This window comes from Culex pipiens, chromosome 2 (assembly GCF_016801865.2).
Source record: "Culex pipiens pallens isolate TS chromosome 2, TS_CPP_V2, whole genome shotgun sequence".
Taxonomy (NCBI): Eukaryota; Metazoa; Arthropoda; class Insecta; order Diptera; family Culicidae; genus Culex; species Culex pipiens.
This window is the reverse complement of record NC_068938.1, coordinates 211,795,850-211,822,967: the sequence shown is the minus strand read 5'-3', so window position 1 is coordinate 211,822,967 and position 27,118 is coordinate 211,795,850. Positions and strand designations below refer to the sequence as shown.

Here is a 27,118-nt window from a genome sequence, read left to right as displayed (position 1 = left end):
TTCTGTGAACCTTTTTTTTCAAAAAGTTCCAGACAGCAAATCGATCAGAAAATTCCCCAGACTTGTATGATAAAAATAATGATGCAAAATTACTTCTTTTGACGTAGGAAATACATGGACAGAGTGTCATCTAAATGAGAATGTTTGTGAAAACAGAGAGATTACTAGAACTGTTTTCTAGTTTTACTTCAAAATTTCAGTTGGCCAGCAAGTCTCTTCTCTTTGTGCAATTAACGGCTATGCCAGAAGAGATTCATTGAAGAGATTTCCATGGAAGAGAAATCAGAAAAATATTAATAACTGCTTTGCAAAATGACAAACCATGACTTTCTTTCAAATAACACCACAAAACGCGACTGCTTTTTCGTTAGACTTTATTGTTAAATAAACATAAAAAATTACAATATCGGTGAAAATGTTTCTTACCATCTAGGCACTGTCTTAACCTACACATTTACATTTGATAAAATACATTTGTGTACTTTGCAAGTGGATAAATTAAAATTGCTCGCAAAAGCAAAATGGTAGATCATATTACGCGTAATAAAAAAAAATTGCAAAATGTAGTACAAAAGTTGTGGGTTTTTTTGTGTGTTGTTTGTGGTTATCAATATCGTTAAGGCACTTAGATCACAATCGGTTAATGTTTTTAACTTCTTTTTTTGGGAAGGAGGGTAAGACTTACAAACTAGTTAGCTTAAGGCACTAAGGTTTGGGGGTGAAAATCATGTGATTTTTGTAAAATTCTTAACGTACCCTGCCACCACTGTTACTACAAAGCTAACTCTATTGCTTAAAGCTGACTACATTTTAAGTGAGTAATACAATACCTAAAGAAAATCATGCGTTAGACGATGTGGTACATCAAATTAACTCGAGAAGCCTTCGCTGAGAAAGTGAGCTCTTGTTTCTCAGCGAAGGCTGCTTGCCATTTGCTCAGTAAATTGAACCGGGAGTGTGATCCTTGGCACCCTGCAGAGGTGTCAAGGTTCCCGGAGTTCCTAACTATATTGCAACGATAGCCTAGTAATTTCATATTTACACTTAGTTTGGTAGCTTATCTTAGGGGGTAAGGCTAGAAATCGATGTATTTTATTTCCGGAAAAAAATATATCATCCTAATTGTATCGTTCATAGAACTTACAATAAAAATATATCATAGATATATGGGACCAAAATTACCGACGCCCTTCGTTTCTGGGCTGGGACGCGCGACACGCCCACGGCCAGAGTTGCGGGGTCATTCGGTAAACAATACAGATCGAAACAATAACGGGAGTAATCGTAAATAGTTCAGATCTTTCGCGACACATTCGAGTTCGTTCCCTACGGGAGTGCTGGTGAGATTCTTGTGGGCAAAACGAGTCCACCTCGGAGAAGCGTGTCTCTCGACGACAAAGTTCACAACTCTCAGCCTTGGCAGGGAAATTACCTTCCCCAGGCTGTTTCTGTGTACTTTCAAGTCTACGAGATAAGCTGCCCGCGAGGGTGCTCGTGTTTGTTCCGGAATCTCGCCCGTAAGCGGGTTGAACGTTAAGTTTGAGATTCTCTTGGCAGATGGCAGAATCTCCTCTGCGGACCTCCTAAGCTCATCCGTCATACTAACGGAGTTTGCTTGCTCTGGAAGTCAACTTTTGTTGTTTTTTGCGAATCACATCATTTTACGAATATTATCATCCACGTGGGCGCCGTCCGCGAGGTTAATACCACCTGTCGCCGGCGCTCACGCCACGTGGACCTGGGTGCGATAATACAAAAGAGTGATTCTACTAAGCCTAAGGTTGGTGCGAAAAGTCTCCGCGGAAAATTCAAACCATTTCTTGGCGCTGACGTCTAGCGGGTGATAAATCTTCCTCGAAAGAGATTTTCGCACTTATCATCCATCACACACACGCTCTCTCACTGGTAAATAACTTAAAATAGCCTAGAATCAACAATAAACAGTCATAAAATCGCTCGCTCGCTGGTACCTGGCGCACACGCTCGAAAAACTCTTGCACTCTCAACTTAAAAAAAAACTCATTTACAGCGAATACGGATGGCAAAACTGGTACACCAACCGCTGGGATCGTTCCGTCTTTTGCATGATGCCCTTCTTGTAGTACTGCCGAATGGACCGCGACAGCTTGTCGTAGTTCATGGCGGGGCGATTTTTGCGACGGCCCCACAGCCGGGCTACCCGCACCGAGTCTTCGATCTTGAAGACGCCCTTGGTGCGATCGATCCAGCGGATCGCCGACTGGTGCTGGTCGGGGGCGGCAAGCAGTTCCTTTAGGAACTGCCACAGATGGATGTGGGAACCACCCTGGCGGGGTTTTGAAGGGGTGGTGGTGGTGGAGGGTGCGGTTCCGGTGGAAGTTGACGGACCAGTGGTGGGTGGGAGGCCTTCCAGGGGCATTTCTTCGTCATCGTCTGGAAAGCGAAGGGAAATTGAGTTAAATTTTTGTGGTATTTCCTTGATATTAATAATCATCTAAGACTCTGGTCAAAGATCAAGTTTGAATCTTGAAAAAGCATTGGGAAGAAAAACTATCAAATTTTCAGAAAAAAATTAGTTTGATGATTTAACTTTTAAATAAAAAAAAATGTGTTTTTTTTTTAGTTTTTTTGATATTTTTTTTTGTTTTTTTGTATAAAAATAAGTACCGTCATCAGGGGTGACATTGAGTCTGGGGGTGAGATTGGGACATACAAAAATGCTGAAATTTGTGAAATTTGTGACCCATTCTCACTCCCCAGACCCAATGTCACCCTGATGACGGTATGCAATAATTTTTGTTTAGTCCCAAACTATTCTTTAACGTAATTTTTAGCAACTTTAAAGCTAATTAATAAATTTGTTTGTCAAAAAAGTAAAAAATAAAAAAATATAAAAAAAAATTAAAATCCAATGATCCAATGAAATTTAATGATTGAAGATTATAAAACAGGCCTTACTTTTTCAAATTAAAAATCAAAACATAAATGCATATAAAAATATTTTAAAAAGAATGAAGAAAAACATAAAACAAGTGTTTTTGGCAGAACAAAATTGACTTTAAACGACCTCCAGAACACAGGGAAAATAAAAAAATAGGAAAAAATAAGGCTTCGGAGGTAATAAATTTAATCAAAATAATAATCTTAAAGCACAAATTCCGAAAAGTCTGAAAATTCTCGTGATGCCCAGCTGTTATTTCAAGAATTTTCCCTCAGCCAAATTTCAAGCATATCCTACAACATTGTTTAACCAAAATAAAGCACGACAAATTTAAAACTTTGATGAGTTTCTCGTCTTTTTTGATCTATACATACAGGCTTTAAACCTTTTTACAAAGTTTGAATTTAGCGAGCTCAGATCGTAACTGATGAAAAAATATGTTCATTAATTTATCGATATTTTGCTAAATCGGCTTATCGAAGACAGCTCCAAAAATTCATATTAAAATATATGTTGCTGTTTCATTGCTTTCAAAAAATAATTTAAATTGTTGTGTGTTATAAAATCAGTGAAATTTGCTACTATTTTTTTAAATAATTTTTTCTTGATTTTTATGTTTGTCAGCAAGAGTACAATGTGATACGAAAAATGTTTAATTTCATTTATGTTTACTAGAACAAAAAACAACCGATTCTATTCGAAAGCAACACTATCGCTTCGACACCTTGTACCATTTCACAGGTCAACCGCTGATAATCCCTGATAACCGTGTGTATATGTGAATCACATTTTTTTGTGCCGTTGACATTTCCACCTCACTCTGTCGTCGCGATCGCGATCTTCCAAAGAGACCTCGTTTCGCGCGATCCCCGCTGAAGCTGTTAGATCATCAACAACCAACACACACACACACAGATGCGGTCGAACCCATGTGTGTGGTGTAAACAATGATTTGATAATTGTTTGATTGCCCTCGGGTGGCGTCGGCCTTATCACGCTCGGACGAACCATCTTCGGTGTCCGATCGCCGAAAAAAAGAAAAGCGGTCGCGTCCGAACCAAGCGCGCAAGAAACCAAAAGGTTGGCCCCAGCTTCGGTGGAACCAGTTTTTTTTTTTCGAGATTTTGCGCCGAATGGAATCTACCAACACATCCGAAGCGGTTGATTCGATCGGCGCTTGGAAGAAAGCAATTTCGCTCGCACCAACACAGCTTTAGTGGGGGGATTTTTCTGCCACACAAAAAAAGGAGGAATCGACCGAGTAGGGGAGGGCATAAAACCAGCTATTAAGGGGTTGGGAGCCCCCAAGTCATGGGACGGTGGGCAGCGAAACCAGCGCGAACGTCCTTGAGATTTTACCTTTGGCGTTACGACAACTCCGAGATGCAGACAAACAAGCACGACAACTTAACAACAACCCTCCACACGACGACGACGGTGGAAAGAGTTGGTGGTCGTTCGAGGCCGTTCGAGGCTTTCTCCCCGACGACGACGACGAATCATGAATACCTTTGGTCGTCAGGTTGGGGTCTGTCCAAGTGGACATGTAACACTGCTAGGGAACTTCAGGGGTTCGCGCATGGCATGATAAAAAACGATGCAAGATCACCTTTTACTTTGATTACGATAATTACTTTGTCGAGCTGTTTGGCTTGTCTTGGGACTTGAACCATTGTTGTTGTTGTTTTTTTAGTTGCTGAAGCGATTTAAATATTTTTTGCGCTTGCACTTAAAATAAGACAATATTTACGGCTTCTTGAGCACAAAATCGGCCACGGCTTGGGCCAGTTCCTTTCACTTTAAAGCCTCCGCAAACGACGTTAAGTGCCTTGTGCGATCTGGATTGCAAACGACCAATTAGGGCTGTCACTTTTGGGGGAGAAGAAAATGTTTGCCTGCAGAGTTGGGGGTTTTGCGAGCAAACTTGAACTATTTGTTAGCAGGTTGGTTCAAGGTGGGTTTGTTTTTAAATTGTGCACACTTCTGTTGGCTTGGTGTTAATGGGCAGCTCAAATCATTGCAACCAAACAAAGTTGAGGCATTGTAGCTTGCGGTTAAAATGAACTGTCATGGTCAAATATTGAAATTTGCCTTGTATTTTTTTATATGAGAGGTTTATTGCTGCAAAAATTGCAAACTCATTTGAGTTTATCTTTTTATTTCACATAAAGACTAAGTTTTTTTTAATGTAAATTGTTTTCTTAATAAAACTCAAAACATACTAGACAAATATTTTTTTCTGATTTTTTAGATTTTCCGAAGCATTTTTTTTTTTCGAGTAAAGCCATAACAATTAGCATTCGATATTTTGTTCCTTGGCTTCAGTCGAAGAATTTCAAGGTGGAATCTTGTATGTTTTTATTACGTGTTTTTATGAGTGTAATAAAAATGAATTTGTTTTGCGGTCGATAGTAATTTTGAAAAAGTTCTTATTTTTTAAATAAATTAGCCCTAATAAAGCTACAACATTTCAAAAACGACTAAGTCAAGCAAAAATCCATTGTTGAGGTTTTTAATATTTTGAAAGCAAAAAAAAAGTTGAATTTTGGAATGTTGAAAATTTGGTATGTTGAATATTACATCTTTTAAAGTAAAATTACCTCAAAAATGTGTAAAAATGTGAAACTGATAATTATTCACCAGAAACTGATGAAAATACATCAATTTCTGTTGTAAAATTACACATTTTTTGACACAACATCTGTCACCATTTCCTGATTAAAATTACCATTTTTTACGTTTAACACCTGCGTGCCCAAAAAAAGACCTCCTGCCCCACAAACATCCAACTTTTTATTTGTTATTTCAAGCAGATGTGCCAATTTTGAGCGTACTTTGTGAAGATTAATCCGATAAAGTGACTTTCGAAGTTATAGAGCATCCCAAGTAACATTATTTCCAGGAGTTCTACAAGAGCTCTTCAAGATAGCTACAGCATAGCAGTTTGGACCGCGGTAGGATAAAACTCTCTTCAAGTACTCTTTCAAACTCCTGAAGAAGTTTTGAAGAGAATTTTATCCTACCGCGGTCCAAACTGCTATGCTGTAGCTATCTTGAAGAGCTCTTGTAGAACTCATGGAAAAAATGACCAATTTTGTTTAAATTTGACTCAGAGGCACAAAATAGACCAGAGAACAATATATTCTACTGAAGCTTGTGGAACAAGGTTTGGACACCACAACTGCCAAAATTTTGAAAAAAAAAATTATTGAACGAACTTATGATGCTAAATGGCTTCTAGGTCAAAGAGAAAAATTGACAAATTTTCAAACAAATTAAAACCCAATTTTGTAAAAAGTGTTATTCTTAGAAGAGTTGCTCAATTAACGAAATTCAAGCATATTTTTGGAAATACGTTAAATCAAACAAAACAATTGAAATAGGCCAATGCAGAGTTGTAAACAAAAAGTCTATCCTGCTCACGTCAGTTGATGTTTACACTAGTAACGAGCAAAATACACCCTTTTGTTTACACTTCGACATTTGCCCAATTGCAGTGCTTTGCTAGAAATCTAGATTTTTTCAAATTTTGGTTTAACAGTTCAGACTCGGATAATCGAATCACATAAAAACATTTTTTTTATTGTCTTGTATTTGATTAATTAGCTTGAATTTGACCCCGAACATGCTCTATTATTCAAAAGTGATTTAGAATTTCTTGGCGGCAAAAATGGCGGAGTTGAAATACTGTAAAAAATTGGCATGCTGAAAAGCAATCAACTACTCGAATTTGACCTAAATTGGTACAGAGAACTCGAATGTAATGTTTAAAAATAGAAAATAAAAATGAAGGATTTTTTTTTTGGTCATGATTCGATTATCCGAGGACCCTACAAACCTTCGAATAATCGAGGCTTCGGATAATCAAGTCTGGACTGAACAATATAAAATTTTACAAATATTAATATTATAAAAAAATAAATATTTGCTGAAGCTATTAAGCTAATTTTAACAACTGACTCAGATCTCACGCACGACCGCAAATGCAATCGCACAAATGTAATTACAACTCAAAGTCACGCACGCCACCACCGATCGCACCCACGCGTGCCGCGAATCTAACCTCCAATTTCAAGAGAGAAAGTCCCACCGAAATATTGTGAAATTTTGATTTCAACTCATCAAAAACTACTCACCATCACTAATGTCCCCGTTGAGCGATTCCGCATCGAAGGAGTTGGAGTCCTGTCCGACGGCCGACACAGAACCAAGCCCGCCGTCCAACGGCAGTCCATCAACGGCAGCAGTGTTGCCAGCGGCCCCATTCGTCGACCGGTACATCTGCTTCCACAGCTCCAGATGTCCGTGCAGTTTGTCACCACCCTGTAATCGAGATTTTGATTTGATTTTATTTTCTGCACAACACTCTATCATTTGAATGGAATGCCGGGGCATAAACAAACATGTTTATCGCGCGAAACGGCGAAGGAGTTTTTTTTTTAAAGAGCATAATTTTATATACAGTCGGGGTGAAAGTGAAAACCTCAACGGCGGTGTCTGTGCACCGCCGTCGTCGACGGGTTGTTTCGTAAACACAACTCGCCAGTGAAAGAGAGAGATGGGGATAGCGAGCGTTCGCGCGACGCGCGAGAGAGAAGAAGAGCGGGGCATAATTCGAGCATGACGTCAGAGAATTAAGCAAGGCTTATGAAATCGGACGGCCTTGCTCTCTCGCTCGGTGCTTACCTGCGGTATACGCCGCACGAACTCGTCCATCGGCAGCTGGGCCAGCTCGCGGCCGCACTCCGGGAAGAGCTGGCCGATGTTGGCCGGCGGCGGCAGGCAGTACTTGTTCATCGCTAGCTCCAGCCACTGCTGGACCTGGCCGAACGACCAGGCGCGGGGGTCTAAAGTTGGGGGAAAGAGATGGTTGAGGTTAGGTTTGTTGAAGAAATCGATCAAAGTTGGCAACACTTACCGGCGGAGATCCCCAGCGTGTTGCAGGTCGCCTGGATGCCATCCTGGACGTCCTGCAGGGCGAGCTCAAAGACCGAGCCGATGTCGGCACGCGTCGTCAGGCCCCCGATCAACGACTCCAGCTCAACGGGTTTGGGCTTGCGGAAGTTGCCCTCCTGGAGCTGTTCCCGCAGAATGTTGAACTCCTGCTTGATCGTGGTGATGGTGGTCGGTAGCTGGGGTTCCTTCTTGGGTTCGCCCAGCAGCGAGTCGATGTCGATGGACGGTTCGGCGTCGAACTCCGTCTTGATCTCGCTGCAGTGAATCGGCGACGGGGCTCCGTTGGAGTCCGGCGGTGACGGTGGAAGCGACAGGTACTCCTGCTTTATCGTTACGAATCCGTGCTGGGGACCGCTGAGGCTTTGGAAGTCTGGGATTGAGGGCGTTGGTGATGGTGGGAATACGGCGTACTGCTCCTGCGGTGGACTCAGCAGCGTGCTGCTGTAGTACTGATACTGGGGACCGGCCTGGAGTTGCTCCAGCAAAACCGACTTCAGCGAAGACTCCGCGAGGTTCTCCGTCCAAACTGCGGGTTTCTCCTGTTTCATTTGCTGCAGAGTCTGCTGCATCGACGCGGGAGCGTCGTGGAAGATCGTCGCCGGGATGTAGTCCTGACCGGAGCCTTGTTGAACCAGCTGTTGTTGCTGTAGCTGGAGTAGCTGCTGCTGCTGCTGTGACTGCGGACTCAACGGAACTTCTCCGTCGCTGGGCGTCAACAGCGACAGGTCAAACAGCTCGGCGTACGACGCGAAGAAGTCTGACGTGAGCTCACCGGCCGGAACGGTCTGTGGAGTCTGAAGAAACACAGAAATCAATTAGTTCAACGCGCGATACAAATCTGCTGTGGCACACACTCTGCTCGTCTCAACTAACCCCGCCGAAATCGAAAGAAGATCAACGCGAAACTACGTTCTAAGTCTTCCGCAACATATCTACGACTGACGCGACCGGTTCTAATCCCATTCCCAGTTCCCAGCCCGCGAGAGGCCTTCAAGTATTGGTGTTGCTGCTGACGTTCGAGCATTCCTAGCAAACTTATTAATCTGCTAAAAGGCCCCTCTCCCCCACCTTACCCTAAGCTCAACACCGTCGATGAATTAATTCATTTTATTGTTCTACACGGCGCGAGTTCCCGCGCCGACCTGTTCCAGGTGATGACGACTTTGGTCACATCATCCTCCTCCCCCTACCCAACCCGCGCTGATCTTCGCGCGAAAAAAACTACCCGAAGATGATTAGCATTCATCTCGCGCGTTCGGCTTGACTTGTTGCCGCTCTTCAAGAACTCGACGCTTGGAAATTCCGCACGTCCCTCTCTCGCAGAGTTTGGAGTGTGATCTCACTGCTACCTGATCAGCACACAGCGCACACTAACGCGCAGATCAACTTCACACTAGGTTAAGGACTCGCTTAAAAATAGATCTTGCCTCAAACGAGGTGATTCATCCTGCGCCCGATTGCATCGGTTCGGACGTCCGGACATCATCAACCTGCGCGACCACTTAATTACGGAATTGTTCTAACGCCGGTGAGAATTCTCGGAAATGGCGCGTTCGCGCCGGTCAACATCCAATTACCTCCGCCAGCAGCTCGGTTAACAGCATGGCGTTACTGGGAATTGGTAGCACGTTGTCGTGTAGAACACTCCGTTTGTACTTGATGAAGTTCACAGGTTGACCGTTGAAGAGGTACTGAATCGGTGATAGCGCCCGTAAGTGGCTTTTTATCGCCGTGCGATAGCGCATGTTGGAAATTTCGGGGAAACGTGATGGACCCCCGGGAAGAGATAGCGAACTGATCGAGACCGATAGATGACATGCAATATCATTTGGGAGTTGGCGACAACATATCGGCAACTTTGTTGCGTCGAGGGCACAGGCCCCACAGCCAAGCGGAGTTGGCAACAATGACCTTGAAGGTAAGATTGATGTAAAAGGGAGGAAAGTACAAGTGCTTAGAAAGTTGTCTACCATGACAAAAATCTAATTTAATAAGTATTACTTTTGGGCAGTATCTTCGATAGCAACTGTCTGTGTTGTCTGTCTGTGGCGGTTCTTATCATGTATGTCTTACATGACATTACTTAAGAGAACAGTCGCCACACCGTCTGATAAAATAACCGTAATTTGCAGGTATTGGTGATTATTGAGATTATTAGGAAGATCAATAAAGTCTTGAGATTTATAACCTCTCAACCTTTTTCTATCAGGTTCGCTTGAAATTTCATCAACGTGACCCAATGCATTCGACTGATTAGAATACATTTGGGAAATATTTCTTTTTAAATGCTTTTAAAAGTAATAGAATAACTTTTCGTAAAAGTGAAAAATAACCAGAAATTTTCACGAAAAGTTGCTCTACTCGTTGGTGTTCTTGCTTTTAGTAAACTTTGAGGAACACCCCAAATTATCCAGCATCATTCAAACACGCCCGCTTATTTGGCTTAAAATGGGTGTATTTTCCCTACCTCCTAACATCAAAAAATGACAATTGTCGTGGTTCCAAATTTCACGATTTTGGGAACAGATTTTTCTCCGTGCATTAATTAATGAATACCTGACAGATCAACTGCACGGAGAAAAATCTGTTCCCAAAATCGATGAGCACTTGTTCACGATTTCAGAAACTGATATTTCTGAGGCTGTTATGATCATCACGTTCCAATGGATGACCCCATTTGTTTGCGGTAGAGTTTCACGTTCAACATTCCAGAGGACTCCAAACATCTCTACAGACGTCATAACAATTACCAACCCCCTCGTTCAAACACATAAACATCAATTAAATGATGCGTGATACGCAAAAATATTCCATTAGAACCTCAAACAGCCCGTTTCGCTACCCAAGTCAACTCTCGTTCTAGCGGCTTGGCATCACAACAAACAAACCCGCTTCCCTCGTGTGAATCCCAGGGCATTTCTTCAACTCCCCATTTTTTTCACAACAACAATGTAACCGTTTACGTTTTCATTCATCGATCGCGACTAGGATCACTTACGACATCTCTCTCGCGATAATTATCGCGCAATCTTCGCGAGATCCACCCTGGAGCAACACCCCTGTCAGCCGCTGTGACGTCAATTCCCTCAATCGATCGTAAGTGGTGATGTCTGCGCTGTGTGTCGAACCTATTAAGAGGTATAATTAGCGTATCGCTGGAACTTCAGCCTCCCTCTCTCCCTCTGGAGAGAAGACGCTAACTTTCCGTGGAATTGCAGAACTCTTTTCGGTCTACCTTGGCGTGTCAACGCCGAAAATGGACTCCGTATCCTGGTCCACGCTGAGATTCCCGGATCAGCTCTAAAAAGAGATCTTGACAGGTGATCAACGGTCTTCCAAACCTAGCCCGTTTAGTTGGCCCAATTCATTTCGCGCGCGTAATCCAATTCGTTCTGCTCGCCAAGATCACAATAGCAATAGTTCTAATGGCGTCGCGGGCCAACATTTACTTTCGCGCCGAACCTGTCAACCTTGACAAGCCGCGGCGACCCGTTTCAGCGAGAGAGAGACAATACAAAATGGCCGCCAGAACTAGAACCTGGTGTGCAGCCGATGATCGGGCAGAATCGAGTGAAGGGGCGCCTACAGGCACGGGCCAAGCCTTCTGAAAATTTATGAGGCTTGTGGGGGTCTCTCCGTAGTAGGTACAGCTTCCACACTGAATCCACAGTTGAAGGGGTTTGTCTTTCGCTTCCTTATTGCTCTTTGTGGCGACGACGACGGCGACCATAAATTCGAGCGAGCGGATAGTTGTTTGGTGTTTAAAGTTTGCCAAAGGAATTCGTTTGTCTGTTCATGTCTTGTTGTTGAAGAACCAAGCCTGTAGCACCAGGTCGTAGATGAAATACGAACTGGTTTAGGACGGCGCTGTTGGTGGTTGGATTCGTTATGACTTTTTGTAGTGTATACTAAATAGATTGTTTGCATGAGTTATTAAACAAGTTTCAACTAAAATAGTGACAATTCATGCTCAAATTTTATGATCGATAGGGTCCTAAAGCTGTATGTTAATTTTAACAATCATTAACAAAAAGGTATGCTAGAGAACTATTTGGATAACTTTTTTTAATTTTCAAGCGAAAAATTAAATCAACAAGTCGACATTTTGCGATGGTTCAACTATGGTCCTCTTGCAAAAAGCTGTTAAACAATATATTTTATGTCAAAAAAGACCGCAATCATTGTGCTCAGAAAAATTAGCTTAATCGTTGTGTGTAATGAAAAAAAGCAAATTAATCTCAATTTGAAAACTCAATTCATAAATTGCTTTCAAAGGTAAACAAGTTAAGATCGTTAATGAATCAGAATGATAAGCTATGTTTTTATTTATAGTTCAAAAAGTTATTTTTTTTTTGTGGTTAAACCTTTTTTTATGTAACAGTACCTCCATATTTGTGGACAATCTAAAATTAAAATATTAAAGATGTAAATTAACGCGTTTCAAGATTTAATTGATTAAATGAGATTTAAGATTTCAATGTTATATTTAGTTGTACCCATTTTTCCAACAGAAACTCTGTCAATTTCTCAGATGAAATCGTAAATTTCAACAAAAAATAATTTTCAGCTGAAATTTTAATATTCATTGATAAAACTTGTTAGACCTTTTGTAAATGAATACATTGTGTCACGCTTATTTATGTATTTCAAAAGAAATAGTGACTTTCTAAAATTTAAATCTATCTGAAAAAAATCTTGTTAATCCTTGACTGCTACAAACGTAAAGTTTAGGAAATAACAGTATTTCAATAAATTCATTTACAATGTGCAAATTGTTTAAAGTAGCATTCATAATGAAATGAAAATATTTTTGCAAATTAAATAAATTATATCTCAGCAAAATAAGAATAATTTAAAAGTGGATTCTGTTAAAAAATCTATAAAATTGCACAAAATTTAGCTAATGTTGAACATTTTTCAGAAACTTTCCTTTAAACAATTATTCAAAATTTACATATATTGCGTAAATTATTAGCAGATATTAGAGAACCGGGAAATTTCTGTAAATTTTTTTTTCAACTATAAAAAACTCACTAGTCTTAAAAAAATATAAATCACCAATGCCATCTACAATAAAAAAGTGCATGACAAATACAAGGATTTACACATTTAAAATCAAGTATTTTCAAGCCCTTTACTTTGATCTCCAAATAAAATTTTCTTATACAACAATTTTACCAAAAAAAATAAATTCAATTAAAATCATACAAATCGATCGGAAGACAAGTTATTTTAAAGCCAAAAGTTTAAAAAAACCCAAGAATTCAACTTAACAAATTATTATATCAATTAATTTGTGTTATAAAATTTAAAACATATATATGTTCAAAAACTAGCAAAAATCTGGTTTATTGATTGCAAACAAATTTAAAGGAAGAACTATGGGTTCATATTTTGCCATGACAGTGAATGTTAACATCTGTTAAAACAAAAAAATCTTTGGCAAATTTTCTAAAAATGTAAGAATTGAAAACAAAACTCTTATGATTTCAATCTCAAATCGAATTACCTAAACCCAAAGCAAATTTTATATCAAGTATGTGTCTCTGGCCGGGGTCGAGAAGGGGGGCAAAAAAATAAATAAATATAAATATTGAAATAAGAAGCCATAGATTCAACTTTATGGAAAAAGAGTTTAAAATGCAATTTACACTAGTACAGTTGTTTTGCAATCATTAGTTTTCAAAAAATTTAAGATTTGACGGAAACAAAAAACATTGACAATTTTCAAAAAATCAATAGATTTTTTAATCATCGCAAACATGCTAAAATGATTCAAAACGCAGGGGAATGCATTTTAAATTGGTTTCAGCTGATTGAACTTAAATTTCCCTTGACATTTTTAAGTGTGTTGAAAAAAAATGCCTCCTGATTTTTCGGGCCAATTTTAAAGACGTTAGGGGGGGGGGGGGGGGAAAGAAAAAACTTTAAATAAAGTTTGTACCAGCCTTATTAATTTCAAAAATCAAGAGCCAAAAACATTATGATGGATAAACACTTTAATTTTAATTGGAAATACTGTAAACTATTTAAAATATATTTAAACGCGTTTATATTTGTATTTCGAAACAAATAGGGCACTTTTAGGCTTTTTTTCATTTTTTGGATTTTTGTATTAAAAGGTCGTAAAAAACATTTAAGTATTTTCATAAGTTTATTGATACTTTAAAACTTATTGGTGGATTCATACCTGTAAAAATGTATAAAGTATTTTATGATACTTTTTGTTTAAAATTTTGAAAGTTGGTCTTGAAATTTGAGAGGGACAAAAATGTCAAATAAAATTTGTATCAGCCTGATCAAAAAGAAAACTTATTCAGAAACAGCGATTATGTTAAAAAAAAGTTTCAAAAATATATTTTATTGTTTTCGAGGTCAGGTTTAAGGTTTTTCTCTCATTCTGGATTATGATCTTCAAAGAATTTTGGAGGATCCATGCAACTATTTCTAACAGTGAAGTATCATTACATGCAATTAATTTATGGTTCAAAAATTGTTTTTAACAGCAAAACACATCAAACAAAAACAATTATTTAGAAGTAGTTTAGAGATAAATCGTAGATTTGTTTTTAAATGTTTTTTTTCTCCATTTTTAAACGTTCAAATAGTTCGATTATGTACAAGATTGCTTTATAATTAAATGATAATACTAAGAAACTCTTTTTAATTTGTTTTCTAACAACCGCATTTGTGTTATCCTTAGAAAAATCGAATTTTGGAAATAATTTGATAACTCCCAGAAAATCATTGAAAAATCTAACATGAATTATTTTTTATGAATTCAAAAATTAAAATAAAGCAATAAAAAATGTCCAGTATAGTCCCACTGTGCCCAGATCTATTGTCTATTCCGGACCATTTCTACAAAATCGTGCAATTCTTCATCACCTCACGCCTCAAATCGAACCCCAACTTTATGTGTTCGCCGTGTCGGACGACCATTAATCAACTTCACCTGTTTTTAGCCATATAGCTCATCGTCAGAGTCGCCATCGGAGTACCATTTCTACCGCCGTTCATTGAGATTTCTACGTGCGTCTCGTCGTTACGCGCGCGCATAGCTCTTTCTTTGGGCGTTTTCAACACAAGCCAGTACTGGCTTGCTCGCAGGAGAAATTTCTGCTCGTACAATTCCGCGGAACGCCAACCAACTTTAAGCCAAGTCGCATTGTGACGAAGGTGTTTACTGCCTTTTTGCACTACTAAATCTTGCCAAATCACACGCGCAAATGAAACGGCAACGGCAATGAATATTTATGAGCGTATTTCTTTTGCTGCGTGGGGACACCGTTAGCAGGGCGTTGGACAATGACGCGGGGGTCTATTTTTGCGAATTTTAATTGCGATATTTCATGGAATTACGTTCTAAGACGTAAGAAGTGGTCAAGCAACAGCCGATCCCTCAAATCTGTCATGTTCTTACTAGAGCGCGATCGCTCTAGACCTCCTGATGTGTGATCTTGATCTCTCAGAACTGGTCACGATCTGCGATCGCGTCCTTTTTGCGCTTCAGACCTCTCTGATTTATGTAGATTAACCGCTTCAATGACAACTGGTCTTACCGAGCGTTGCTCCACTTCCTGGATTCCAACGAAGTCGCAACATGACGCCGTAACTTCGCAAAGGACCCTGGATGTTGGCTCCGTATCTTCGTGAAGGCGATCAATCTCGAGCGGGATTGATCCACGGGGTACAAATTGGTCAAAGAACGTTGAATTGTGTCTAGCAGGATCTGTTGGACTCATGGGGACATCGATCTGACGCGTACATGTGGAGATCTACCCCAATGATCTTCAACGGTAGATCATCGCAGCAGGTCACCGTAAATACCGATTGACGCGATATCCCCACAGGTCCTACTAATCACCAGGAACTCAACTCAGCGTAATTTGATTTGGTTTGATCAATCTTTCCCGATGTTGATCGAGTTCATGAAGACGCGATCATCTAGCTCCATTGCATAAGTTGTTGACTCCCCAGGTTGACAAGTTCTTCTCGCGCAAACGCACGCTGATTCAGATGACCCCGTTCCGAGAGGCCTTGGCCGGCACTTAAGAGAAGGTAACACATACTATCGCGATGACGCGATCGTCGCGATCGCGAAGGTGAAAGTGTGACTAGCCAAAGTGGAAAATTACCCCCCGACTCAGAAAGCACCTTCCACGTTAGTCAACGCTCCGTGACGGCATCGATTTGCATTTTCCACCGTGGCGTCACTAGAAGTTGCTCAAGGATGTCGGTAGATCACGCCTCAAATTAATCATCCAAGGCTGGTCAATAACTCCGTGATATGTTGGGTAATCGAATCGGTTTTGCCCACCGCTGGGTGATTGCAAAAGATCTGCGGTGACTCACAGAACGGCGGCGCAGGTTGAACGGATTTTTGAATTCCAACCGCGCGAAGAACTTGGCGTTGAAGGAACTTGGTCGCGCACAAGCGACGAACCCCTCTTTGGCTCGGTTTTCTTCGGTGGTAGCTTGAACCTTACGTAACGACACATCGCCGACGTCAACGGCGTCCACAGTGAAGTCGTGTTTGTGGCGCTGGTGTACGATTCATTCAGCCTTGCAAAATCTGCGCGAGGGGGTTGAGAAGGCAACATGAACTGCAGAAAATGGAGTTCGGGGAAAAACCCAAAAGGTGAAGTAAACAACACCGAGACACGGTCTGGAGGCTGTGGACCGGCTAGTTGTGAATTGATTTGGAGGTTGTTAGTAGTTTCGGAGAAGTTTCAAGTGTACAGAAATGCTGAATCATTCCATGGTGGAGCTTTTTAGCTTTAAATTAATTAATAAACTTCCTTTTAGCATGAATCAAAAACAAAATTCAAGCTGCATTCATATTTCAAATGAAATTCCAAAATATTTTCAAACAATAAAAAAAATGGCCAAGTTGAAGATGTTGCAAATAGGTTTCAATTATGTTCCAATCAAGTTGCAAACCAGAAATTTGACAAGATATGTTTTGAAACAGTTTTTTAATCTTGAAATCGTAAAAACCTTATGAAATTTAGCGATTTAAAGATGTTGAACAGAAGTTGCACAATAGTTGCACAACTGTTGCAGGCACCAAACATTGAAAATAAATATGTTTTGAAGCTCGATAGATACGAAGAACTTGAAAACAAACTAAAACAATTTGAGAATAATATCTTTTCGTGCAAATGTTTACATTTCCCCCCCATCCAGCTGACCAACTCAAGCACGCACCCTGTGTAAAGTGGGTCAAAATTAATCCAAACAAAAGACCCCCTTTCTTGCAAAACGCACATGCTAACTCTATTACCGGCTCTAATTAGCATCGGTCAGAAAATGTAATCACCTGATTAGTGCCTGCAACTCGCACCCAGTTCCAAGTGGATTCAGCTGTTTTTCGCCAGAATCGATATTTTCAGCTTTACACACGCGAGAGCGAGGTGAAGGTGCGTGTTTTGCGCGGCTAATAGGGTTTTCTCCAGGCGCGTCGCGCGTGCAAATTGTCTTTTACTCTTTGCTTTTTTTTTCTTCAAGTTTGGTAAATTTTGGTTGATCGTAAAAAAAACGTGTTTGCGATCGCGCGACTTAACTTTATGCAGGAATCTGGTAACATTATGCAAAATTTTTGTCGAGTTCGAAAGAGGGACATTTTGGGGGATTTTCAACTCTGTCTCGCTTCTTGTGTCATTAATAATGAGATTTTGCTCTGCGGGGACCGGTTTTTTCGGTTATCGTTGAGAGACCCGTTGCGAGAGCCTGCGTGTGTCTATTGATGGTCGGGATTGATTTTTATTGGTTTTGCGCGAGCCATCTTTATTGGCCTATCTAATTGATGTGACCTTTCGGGACTAGTTTGCGCATATTTGAATAGTTGTATTTGACAAAGTTTGAGTTGCTTACTGAGGAAAAGTTTTGAACTTTTGGTAGAATTTTTTTTGCTTGAACCTAACAAGCCAAGCTTCTAATAATTACGGTTTTTAGATCACTTTGTAAAAAACACGATTTAAACAAAGTGTACTAGATTTTGTGTGAGATTAACTACTGCTCTTTTCAAATCATCAAATATCTTTGTTTACATTCGGTTGTTCCTTTACATTGTTTTACTTGAATTTTCTTATTTTCAAACCGTCATCAGCCTCAAATAGCTGACTTCACGAAGAGAGTGTATGTACAAAAGATCGAATAGACAAAATGTCGAAAGTGGACAAAAAATCGGAAGCAAAAAAGATTGAAAGAATGCAAGGTCGATAAATAAACTACTTATGGTCGATTTAAAAAAGGTCAAAAGTGACCAAAAAGTCGATTAAAAAAAGGTTACAAGTGGTCTAAAGGTCGAAAGGTTTAAGATCAAGTGGGCAAAAGGTCATTTAAACAAACAACTTATGTCGAAAGACTAAGGTCGAATAATGAACGATGGAATGGAGTAAGGTCGAATGTACAAAAGGTCGAAAGTGACTAAAAAGTTGAACATATCAAAGGTTCAAAGAGGAGAAAAGGTCGCAAAACAAACTACTTTTGTCGAAAAATACAAAGAAAAATGGATAAACGATTAAATGGTCGATTGTAAGGTCGAATGGACAAAATGTTGAGAGTGAACCAAAATTCGAATTTACTAAGGCTTCATCCATAAAGTACGTCACGCTAAAATCATCCAAAATTTACCGCCCCTCCCCCCCCCCCTTTGTTACGCTTTTCCTATACTTATAACACGTAATGTCACACTTGTTCAGAACCCCCCTCCCTCCCCCCCCCTAGAGCGTGACATACTTTATGGATGACGCCTAAATATCGAAAATGGTCAAAAGGACAATTGGTCTTATGCCAAGTGGGCAAAAGTTTGTTAAAACAAACGACTTTTGTCAAAAGATATAAGACTTTTGTCGAAAGATATAAGACTTTTGTCGAAAGATATAAGATCGAATGAATTAAAAGTCGAATGGAATAATGGTCAAATGGAGCAAAGGTCGAAAGGAATAAAGGTTGAATGTAGTAACCCGAGCAGACGGAAATAACTTGGGAATAACATTTTATGATATTTGAAAATACCAGGTCAATAACATTTTGTGTTATTTATAACAAGATTTGTTATTCGTCGTTATGATTTTTTTGTTATTGGGTTGTTATTGTAATAACAAAATAATAAATTTTTTAGTTATTCTTCGAACAAATCTTTGTTATTATTTTTTGTTATTTTAACAACTAATCCGATCATCCCAATAACAGTTGGCGGTATTCATCCATAACAAGAAATGTTATTCCAAAGTTGTTTTGGATTTCAACCAATATCAGATCAATAACAAATTTTCTTATAATAACATAAATTGTTATTAATCCCTTATGCAAAAATGGATTTTTCAAGAAGATTCCATAATAATTTCTGTTATTTTAACAGTATTTGTTATCGAAATGGCATGAATTTTGTTATTACCGCCTGCCTGGGAAAGTTAAAAATGAACAAAAGGTCGAATGTGGACAAATAGTCTAACATCAAGTGGGTAAAAAGTCAATAAAACAAACGACTTATGTCGAAGAATTAAAGTCGAATGCTGAACGATCGAATAGAGTAAAAGTCGAATGTATCAAATTTTGAAAGTACACAGAAAAAAATCAATTCCCGTAATCGTGAATTAAGTTCACGAATGTGAGATCCACGAAGGAATTTATTCATGAGTATGGTGCATTTGCACCATAAACGTGAATATATTCCTTCGTGGTTCTCATAATCGTGAACTGACTTCACGGTTTCGAGAATTGATTTTTTTCTGTGTACGAAACGTTGCATGGCCTCAGGTCAAGTGTGCCAAAGGTCGAATGGACAAAACCCGTGCAACTTCTCATGTCGAAAGATGCATGGTCCAATTTAATAGTCTGTAAAAAAATATATATTTTATTTTTTTTACGTTAGATCTTTTGTTTTATCAATCTTTTGTCTAGAAATGGTCAAATCGACGAAAAGGTCTAATGTACAAAAGATTGAACGAACAAAAAGTTAAAAGTGTAAAAAAGGTCGAATGGACAGTGATGTTATGTTAAGTGAGCAAAAGGTCGATGAAACAAAAAAATTAAGTCGAATGGATATTTCGAAAATTTGCTTAGTTCGTCTTATGTCCATTTTCTACCTATTATTTTCGTCCTCATTTCTTTAGACCATTTTTCGCTCATCCCCTTTTTCAATACCAATTCCAATATTCCAGCAAATGTCAAGTGGACTAATGTACACAATCTTAATACTCAGGAAAGCTTGCAGCAGCAAACTGTTGGTACGAAAATACATCCATTGGTTTAAATAGCAATCTTTCAACAACTAAACACTATATTTTGATAAGTTTTTGCAAGTTAGTTGCAAATATCACTTGAAGTGACCCAAAAGTTAAACCCTAACCAAACTTTACCAGTTCGTTGAGGTGCTATTAACTTTAGAATGCTATTTTAACAATGATTAGCAAGGAATCCCTTGAGATTGAATGAATTCATTTCTATAGCATAGGTCGAAAATAGGTACTAGGCCCAATAATGATGAGTTGACTATTTTTAATTCCAATTTAAAGAAGATCTTGACAATAATCTCAATGATTACATCATCATTTTGAGCATTTTTCAATGAGGGATCTTCAGAGGCTCTTACTAAACCCTCGAAATATTTTGATTTCTTCAAGCAAGATCACTTGAAGCAGTCTCAATCACGATCGCAAAACCGCCCTGAACATGATCAATGGCCCAGCACCAATCACACCCCGTTCAGTTTGTTATTTAAATGTTTCAAGTGCCCTACCCCGGTTGGCCTTTCCCACTTTTTTTTTCACACCCCAAGCCCTCTGGAGAATTCACTTTCGATTTTTACCCGTCACTACCGCTAATTAATTCGCCCTGTAGTGTGACAATGCCTCTTATTCCGCACGATCACGAAACGAAACCTGCCCGGTGACATTTCGAGAAGGAGAAAATCGACCTTGATCCAACACTGGACCTTAATTGGAGCGACCATTGAAAGAGCCTTGCATGCCCTTAACCAGGAAGAGAACCGTATGGGAAAACAGGTCGCATAGCTTTTCCACCAGCGATCGAAAGGGAAAATGGGATCAGACAATTGGCCATCGCGAGAGTCTGGTCGTACTTGTCCCTCCTGATACGATCTCTGGTGGGTTGACAGACGGTGAAGAATTCGTTCAAAATGTCCGATAAGCAGTGCAATTACTTTTTATTGTGCAAGGTTGTCCGTCCCGAAATTGAGGAGGCTATCAATCTTGATAAAGTCCTTGCGCGGTGATATCATTGTTTCAGTTGGCCCAACCTTATCGGTGAGTTTTCGGAAAAAGTAGGAGGAGTTTATTGTTTTTACGTCTGACAATTTGGTACACCCAAACGAGAATTGGCTGACCAAAATTGTCGCAATAAAGCTTGAAGATTTCCGAGCAACTCTCAACGAGAGCGCACGCACACCAACACGTGTAGCGCGTGAGATCTCCATCAGTGTGCGTAAGATCAACTGTCAAACGCCACACGCTCAACCAACTTAACCCAAATTTAGAAGTTATTTACTCAAAGATTCGCATCCAGATGTCTGTGGAATTTGCAATTGTCCCCACAGACTAAGTGCTTCAGTGCAAAAAAGAAACGATTCCAGCAAAGTAAACGCCAACACTCTCGATGGAAAGTGAAAGCCAAAGTTGTTCACGACAACCACCACCACCAGGCGACAATCAGGTTGACACATTGTAGTGAGTTTGTACTTACTCACTCTCGGACAGAGTGCGCAAATCAATCATCATCATGAAATGGCCCGCGCGATTGGATGTGAAGGTTCATTAGAGTGAGTGAACAATGCTGATTGAAATCAGCTTTTTTATTTGTTGAAATATTTTTGAAAAAAAAATCATCAAATTTAAAACAATTCTCAAACAAATAACCCTAAACAAAGGTGGGAGCAATCACGTGTGGTCACCTTACCCCAAACCCACCACTCATTCGGTGTGTTTGCATATGTGTGTTGGTGGTGAGTACAATAATTACGCGCGCCCGTTCGTACGTCGCCGTAAGCCATTTTGAAAGATGATGTCATCGAGTGCGCGGGCGCTGGATCAGCGCAAAACAAGATTTGTGATGCTGTGCAAAAGATGAAGTTAAAAAGTGGTGACGAAGGTGATGGAGGTGTTGGTGGTGAGGTGGGTACAGCTCACAACTATTTGCAAGATCATTGCGGTTATCAACGGCTGGCCAGCAGTGTGGAGGAGCCTGCGGTTAATTGTGAGGTGAATAATTAAAAAAACTGTATAAGAAAACAATATAATGATAATGGACGACAATGTTTGGTTGCGGGGAAGGAGAGGTGGAAAGGTTGAGCGTGAAATGAAATAGATTGAGGCAGAGAGTCGGAGGTTTTGATTATGTGGGATGGTCTAGACGGGGATTTTATTGAACAAACATTGATTTGTTTTTTTTATTGCCGATGTGATTTAATGGATTGAGTCTTTGTCTCAAAAGAAAATCTTATTTAAAGGTTTTTATCCCATTTAGGATAACAAAAAACGAAATAAAAATGTTGAGGCTTAAAATATAATTATTTTTGAAAACTAAAAAGTTGATTGAAATATTTTTCAACAAATTAAAAAAAAATATGCTCAATTAAATTGCATTTCAAACTGAGATTTAATTTTTAGACTAAAAACTCGAAAATTTTCCGTACTTTTATAAAACAATCATTTTAACATCTAAAAAATTGCATTGAACGTAAAGAATTGCATGATTTTTCACCGTGCACATAATGTTGAGAATTTAGCACATTAGTGTTTATAAAAAGGCGATTTCAATGCATAACTAGCAATAATAAGCTGATGGAAGTACGTGCCCCAAACCCACAAGTTTTCCTCCACCCACAAAATCGCAAAACCCTATAAATATCCAAACGTGCTAAAAGTACATACGCCGCACTAATGACCTCGTCCTACACCATGACCCACCTCCTCGCCAATTATCCAGCAGCCATCACCCCCACCTATAACCCCAGTGTTTTTTTAATTTTTTTATAAATTTATATTTAGCGCCCCAACCGCCCGCCTACCCTCTTTTCTACCCACATCGACATTATTTAAAACTGCAGTCGATCCATATGCTACCTTAATAATGAGGAATGTTCACCAATAACCTGAATAGCGTATTAGATACAATCAACACGTAACGCCATCTTGACCCCAACATATCCCTCTAATTAATTCCACCCACATTTTTATATGGGCCCACCCCCTTAGTCCCCCCACTGTAGTTATTTTCCGCCACATCCCCAACACCACTACAACATCCAAGGGCCCCCCCACCCCGCTATAACCCAAATTGCCACCTCAGTGTAGAAATCCCGCCACCTCAAATCACCCTATGAACACTCACACCACCATCAAACCCTTCTCCGCCAACCCCCCTAGCCAACCAATGGGCCCGCATTCCCAGTATGTCAAAACTAATTTTCGGCTTGCCCCACCACATCCCCCCCCCCTCTCACTAACCCCGCCCCGCAAATCCACTCACCGTATCACCCCCAGTTATTATAAATTTATGCTTTCCTACTCAAGCCCGGTCCTATTTTATTTATACCCCTAGATTTACATTTCTGAAATTCCACCTTTAGCACACAACCCCTTCATTATCAGCCATTCTTTTATTCCTCCGTTACCCGTCCCCTTTTTCCGCAACCAAAATTCCACCGTTTGCCAAAAAGAGTCAACAAGTGTCTTTACTTCAATTAAAACAAGCAAAAGAAACCAAACGGTATATTTCAATGAAAAATTTAATTTTTTACCAGCCATTAGCTCCCTTATTTTAGAAAAGGTGTGACAACAAACGCAATGGCCTAAATGATGTTTAATACTACCCCCTCGGCCTACCACTTTTCAACGACACAATCCCAGCTGCATCCACAATTATCCTTTATACTGTATGCAAGCCCCCACATACTAACCCCTAAAATGAACACACCACCCTACCCTACAGACTCAATTCTCCCCCCCATACTCCCCATCCCCCAAAAAAAAAATAAAAAAATACCCCCCCGTCTCCCCCGCCCATAGCCCCGCCCCAGCTCCTCCGGGACATCGCCAACCAGCCAACCTTCCAACCAATCCCCCGCCCCCCCCCCACCAAAAAAAAAAAATTGTCCCCCCCCCTCCCAACAGCAATAATTTGAACTAGTTCCCCCTCACCCCCCCCCACCCAAAACAATCAAGCCCTCACGTAAAAAAAAACCAATGTACCCCCCCTATACCCCCCATATACCCCATAACGGACCCCCCCCCACACCATCGCCCATACTACCCCTCTTAAACCCCATATCCAAACCCCCGTCACCCACATATGGCCAGCGGCCTTTGCTGAACGGAGAACCAACAACATATAAAACAAGGCCATGGCCTAGATATTAAAAACACAATAAAAAAAAAACTTACTAAAATTTGATTTTATTTATTACCCTCTACGTAGACCTGCTGTTTCGCAAAACTGTCCCATATACTGCACAAACAGCCCGCTGCGAAAAACGGCGTTTGAAGTTTTGTCCCCCACATAAGGGCTACGTGTTAATATTTTCGATATAAATACTGGATTTATCCCACCTGATTTCCTAGCCCAACGTTACTGGAAGTTAATATGCTTTACTGAAAGAGCACCAATGATCGATTTTGAAAACCAAAAAGGACTGCATCAATACCTTCAACAACGCAGAACAGCCACTAGGGCCCAATTTAATGTGCGAACCAAGGGCAAGCCGCCCCTATTCCCCACATCACCCCCCCATACAAAGAAATAATCAAAAAGTGTTAAACTTGAACCCCAAAACCAGATACAAAAAAGGATAAACATGTTTAACCTCCATTCTCCTCCCACAACAAACTCATATAAGAACCAAAAGTGAACCCCCACCTACCACTAACCCCCCCCCGAACACACCAAACCGCTCCCAATCCCAATTGCTTCCAACATATCCAACCCCCCCCCACTCACCGCCCCTCAATCATTACCCCATCCTACCCTCATCTAATCCACACGCCAACCAACAGAACCTGCAAAACCCAAAATAAACCAAACCAAACCTCGAAATACCGGAAAACACAAAAATATCATCACAGAAACCCCCCAAAACGCAAAACTCACCTCCCAGCCCCCCCGCAAAAAAACCCAACCCACCCACCTCCAAACCCCTTCACAACGCCCGAAGGACCGCGACGCCCTCCCTGTCCCTCATACCCCAACCCATCACTCGCTATCTTAGCCACGCTATCGGTACACATGTTTTATAGCCCTGATTATGATTTCTGCCCACAAGGTCCATGTACATGCTACCCTTAACTTTCTACTCCCCCCTGCATTTGCCATTTCCAAGGCGTATCCCCCCCACAGTAGCCCGACGTCATGCCCCTACTTTACCCACACCCACCCCGCCTACTCGCTTTTACTCCTCACTCCACAAATAAAAAAAAAATTTTCCTCGATCTACTTGTAATGTAGTTCCCCCTCTCAGTACGCTTTATTGTCCTTCATAATAATCATAAGATCTACCCAAGCCTCTCTTAAACCAACCCAGACACGCCCCAAAACAACCCCCACCCCACCCACTCAGAAACCCTCCCCATTATCCCCCTCCCCAACCCCCCCCCACACACCCCTCATTCCCTCCCTACCCGGTCATAGCCGCTGTCAATACACATGTCCCCCAGCCAACACAATCCTCACCCCCCAAAACGAAACCTCCTCCTCTAGTACGTGTGTGCGCGCCATTAAGTAGCCTCACACCAACTTACGAGGAGCGCGCAACATCAAATTGCGAATACTAATGAATTTAATTATCATATAATAGCCCCCCGCACAAGCCCCAGGTTTCAACGTTTTAAAAAATCGACGACGACGTCTCTTGTGGTGAGTTAGTGTGTGCGGAAAGGGACGCACGTAATTATTAGAAATCACCATTCGGAGGAAACCTGTTTTTGTTATTTTTTTCTGTTTCTCTCCTGTTCTGTCTGAGCTTTTGAAGTTCGAATACTGATTTTTTTTTTGGGGACGCATTACGTCATTAGCAAAAATCTTGAGGAGCTTTTTTTCGGGAGGTTCAGGCGAGCAGTGTTGCCAAAATGGTTTTTGAGATTTTTAAAGAGAAAATTTGAAGAAATACGACTTACCGTCTCTTTCGGGTAGAACATCATTTCTTGTGCCATTTTGTTTGAATAACTTAGTTACACACTCGACGAAATAAATAGCGATAAATAAATAACTTAGTTTTTGTTTATAATTGCGCACTTTCGCTTGGGCATAAATTTGAATGCACTGCTGGGTTAACACTTTCAAACAGTTTCGTTTATCCTCTCCGGCTTGATTTCTTCATCGGCGCCGAGGTGTGTAATTTGCTCGTGTGCGATGTTTTTTTTTATTTTGCTTCTTTTAATTTCACTGACTTAATCGCTTCAACTTAAAAGTCTGTTTATTTTTCGTGCTTTCAACTCTGAACACACACGCGCCTTCTTTCTCTCTTTCTCTCACTGTGATGATAACACTTATCTGTTGTGAAGTAAACTCATCTCAGTTCTGAGTGGTGCCCGTGATTTGTGTTAGAATAAATAAATAAATAAAGTACTTTTGGCTCGGACTTTTCACAGCTCATTCACTATTTGAAACCAGCTCTTTTTCCACAATTCTTCAACTTATTCTTCCAAGTCCAAACTCTTCATCCAGTCAGCCAGCGTTGATTATCTCTTGACTTTGCAGGTTTTAATTTTATTCCCTCTGTCTTGCTTGAATCCTTAATCAGCCGCTAGTCTGTTGTCTGTTGCGCGAAAGTAGCAATAATCAATCCGCTCGGTTCAGCTTTCGACTCGTGAATAAACGCCGAGCTGATCGCGCAAAAGGCTCAAACCCGAACGCCGTCGACTTAAACGGCTTCGTGTTCGTGCAAGAGCTTCGCTTGCTCTCACACTTGTTTGCGGTTCGTTGCTTGTTTATGGCCGCCGCAGCAGCTATTTCGCCAAATCACCTCCAAACCCCCGCGTCAGCCCACAAATTGTGGAGGAGAGTCAAAACAAAACAAGTTTTTCCTTCCCCGCAAATCCCACGCAAACCAATACAGACACAAAAGTCACCATTTTGCTAGTATTGGTGATTGAGTCAGTGATGGTGGAGTCGCGTGGTCGTGGTTGATGGTCAGAGAGGCAGAAGGCAGAATGAGAGAGAAAGAGAGAGAGAGGGAGAGCAAATCGTAGTCACGTAACATTTTCGCCACTTCTGCTGCTCCAC

General features: G+C 40.5%; 1 protein-coding gene across 2 annotated transcripts; it reads right to left on the bottom strand.

Annotated features, from left to right (window-relative positions):
• Positions 1-357: 357 nt before the first annotated feature.
• LOC120425244 (DNA-binding protein D-ETS-4) lies at positions 358-26,725 on the bottom strand. Of its 2 annotated transcripts, none has more exons than XM_039589679.2 (5): positions 26,011-26,725; positions 7,839-8,670; positions 7,607-7,767; positions 7,057-7,243; positions 358-2,412 (listed from the first exon to the last, which is right to left on the bottom strand). In XM_039589679.2, the coding sequence occupies exons 1-5, from the start codon at positions 26,044-26,046 to the stop codon at positions 2,024-2,026; spliced, it is 1,605 nt and encodes a 534-aa protein (XP_039445613.1). In that variant the 5' UTR covers positions 26,047-26,725; the 3' UTR covers positions 358-2,023. The 2 variants fall into 2 exon arrangements, with proteins under 2 accessions (XP_039445613.1, XP_039445611.1); XM_039589677.2 differs by lacking the exon at positions 26,011-26,725 and adding an exon at positions 9,454-9,636.
• Positions 26,726-27,118: the final 393 nt, after the last annotated feature.

What these genes read in the sequence shown, in the direction of transcription:
- LOC120425244 (XM_039589677.2), bottom strand. Translation starts at nt 9,621, where the DNA reads ATGCGCTATCGCACGGCGATAAAAAGCCACTTACGGGCGCTATCACCG. An exon ending in CACGCTGGGGATCTCCGCCG is followed by an intron (nt 7,768 to 7,838) that starts GTAAGTGTTGCC and finishes CCCCAACTTTAG; the next exon opens with ACCCCCGCGCCTGGTCGTTC. An exon ending in TCGTGCGGCGTATACCGCAG is followed by an intron (nt 7,244 to 7,606) that starts GTAAGCACCGAG and finishes TCTCGATTACAG; the next exon opens with GGTGGTGACAAACTGCACGG.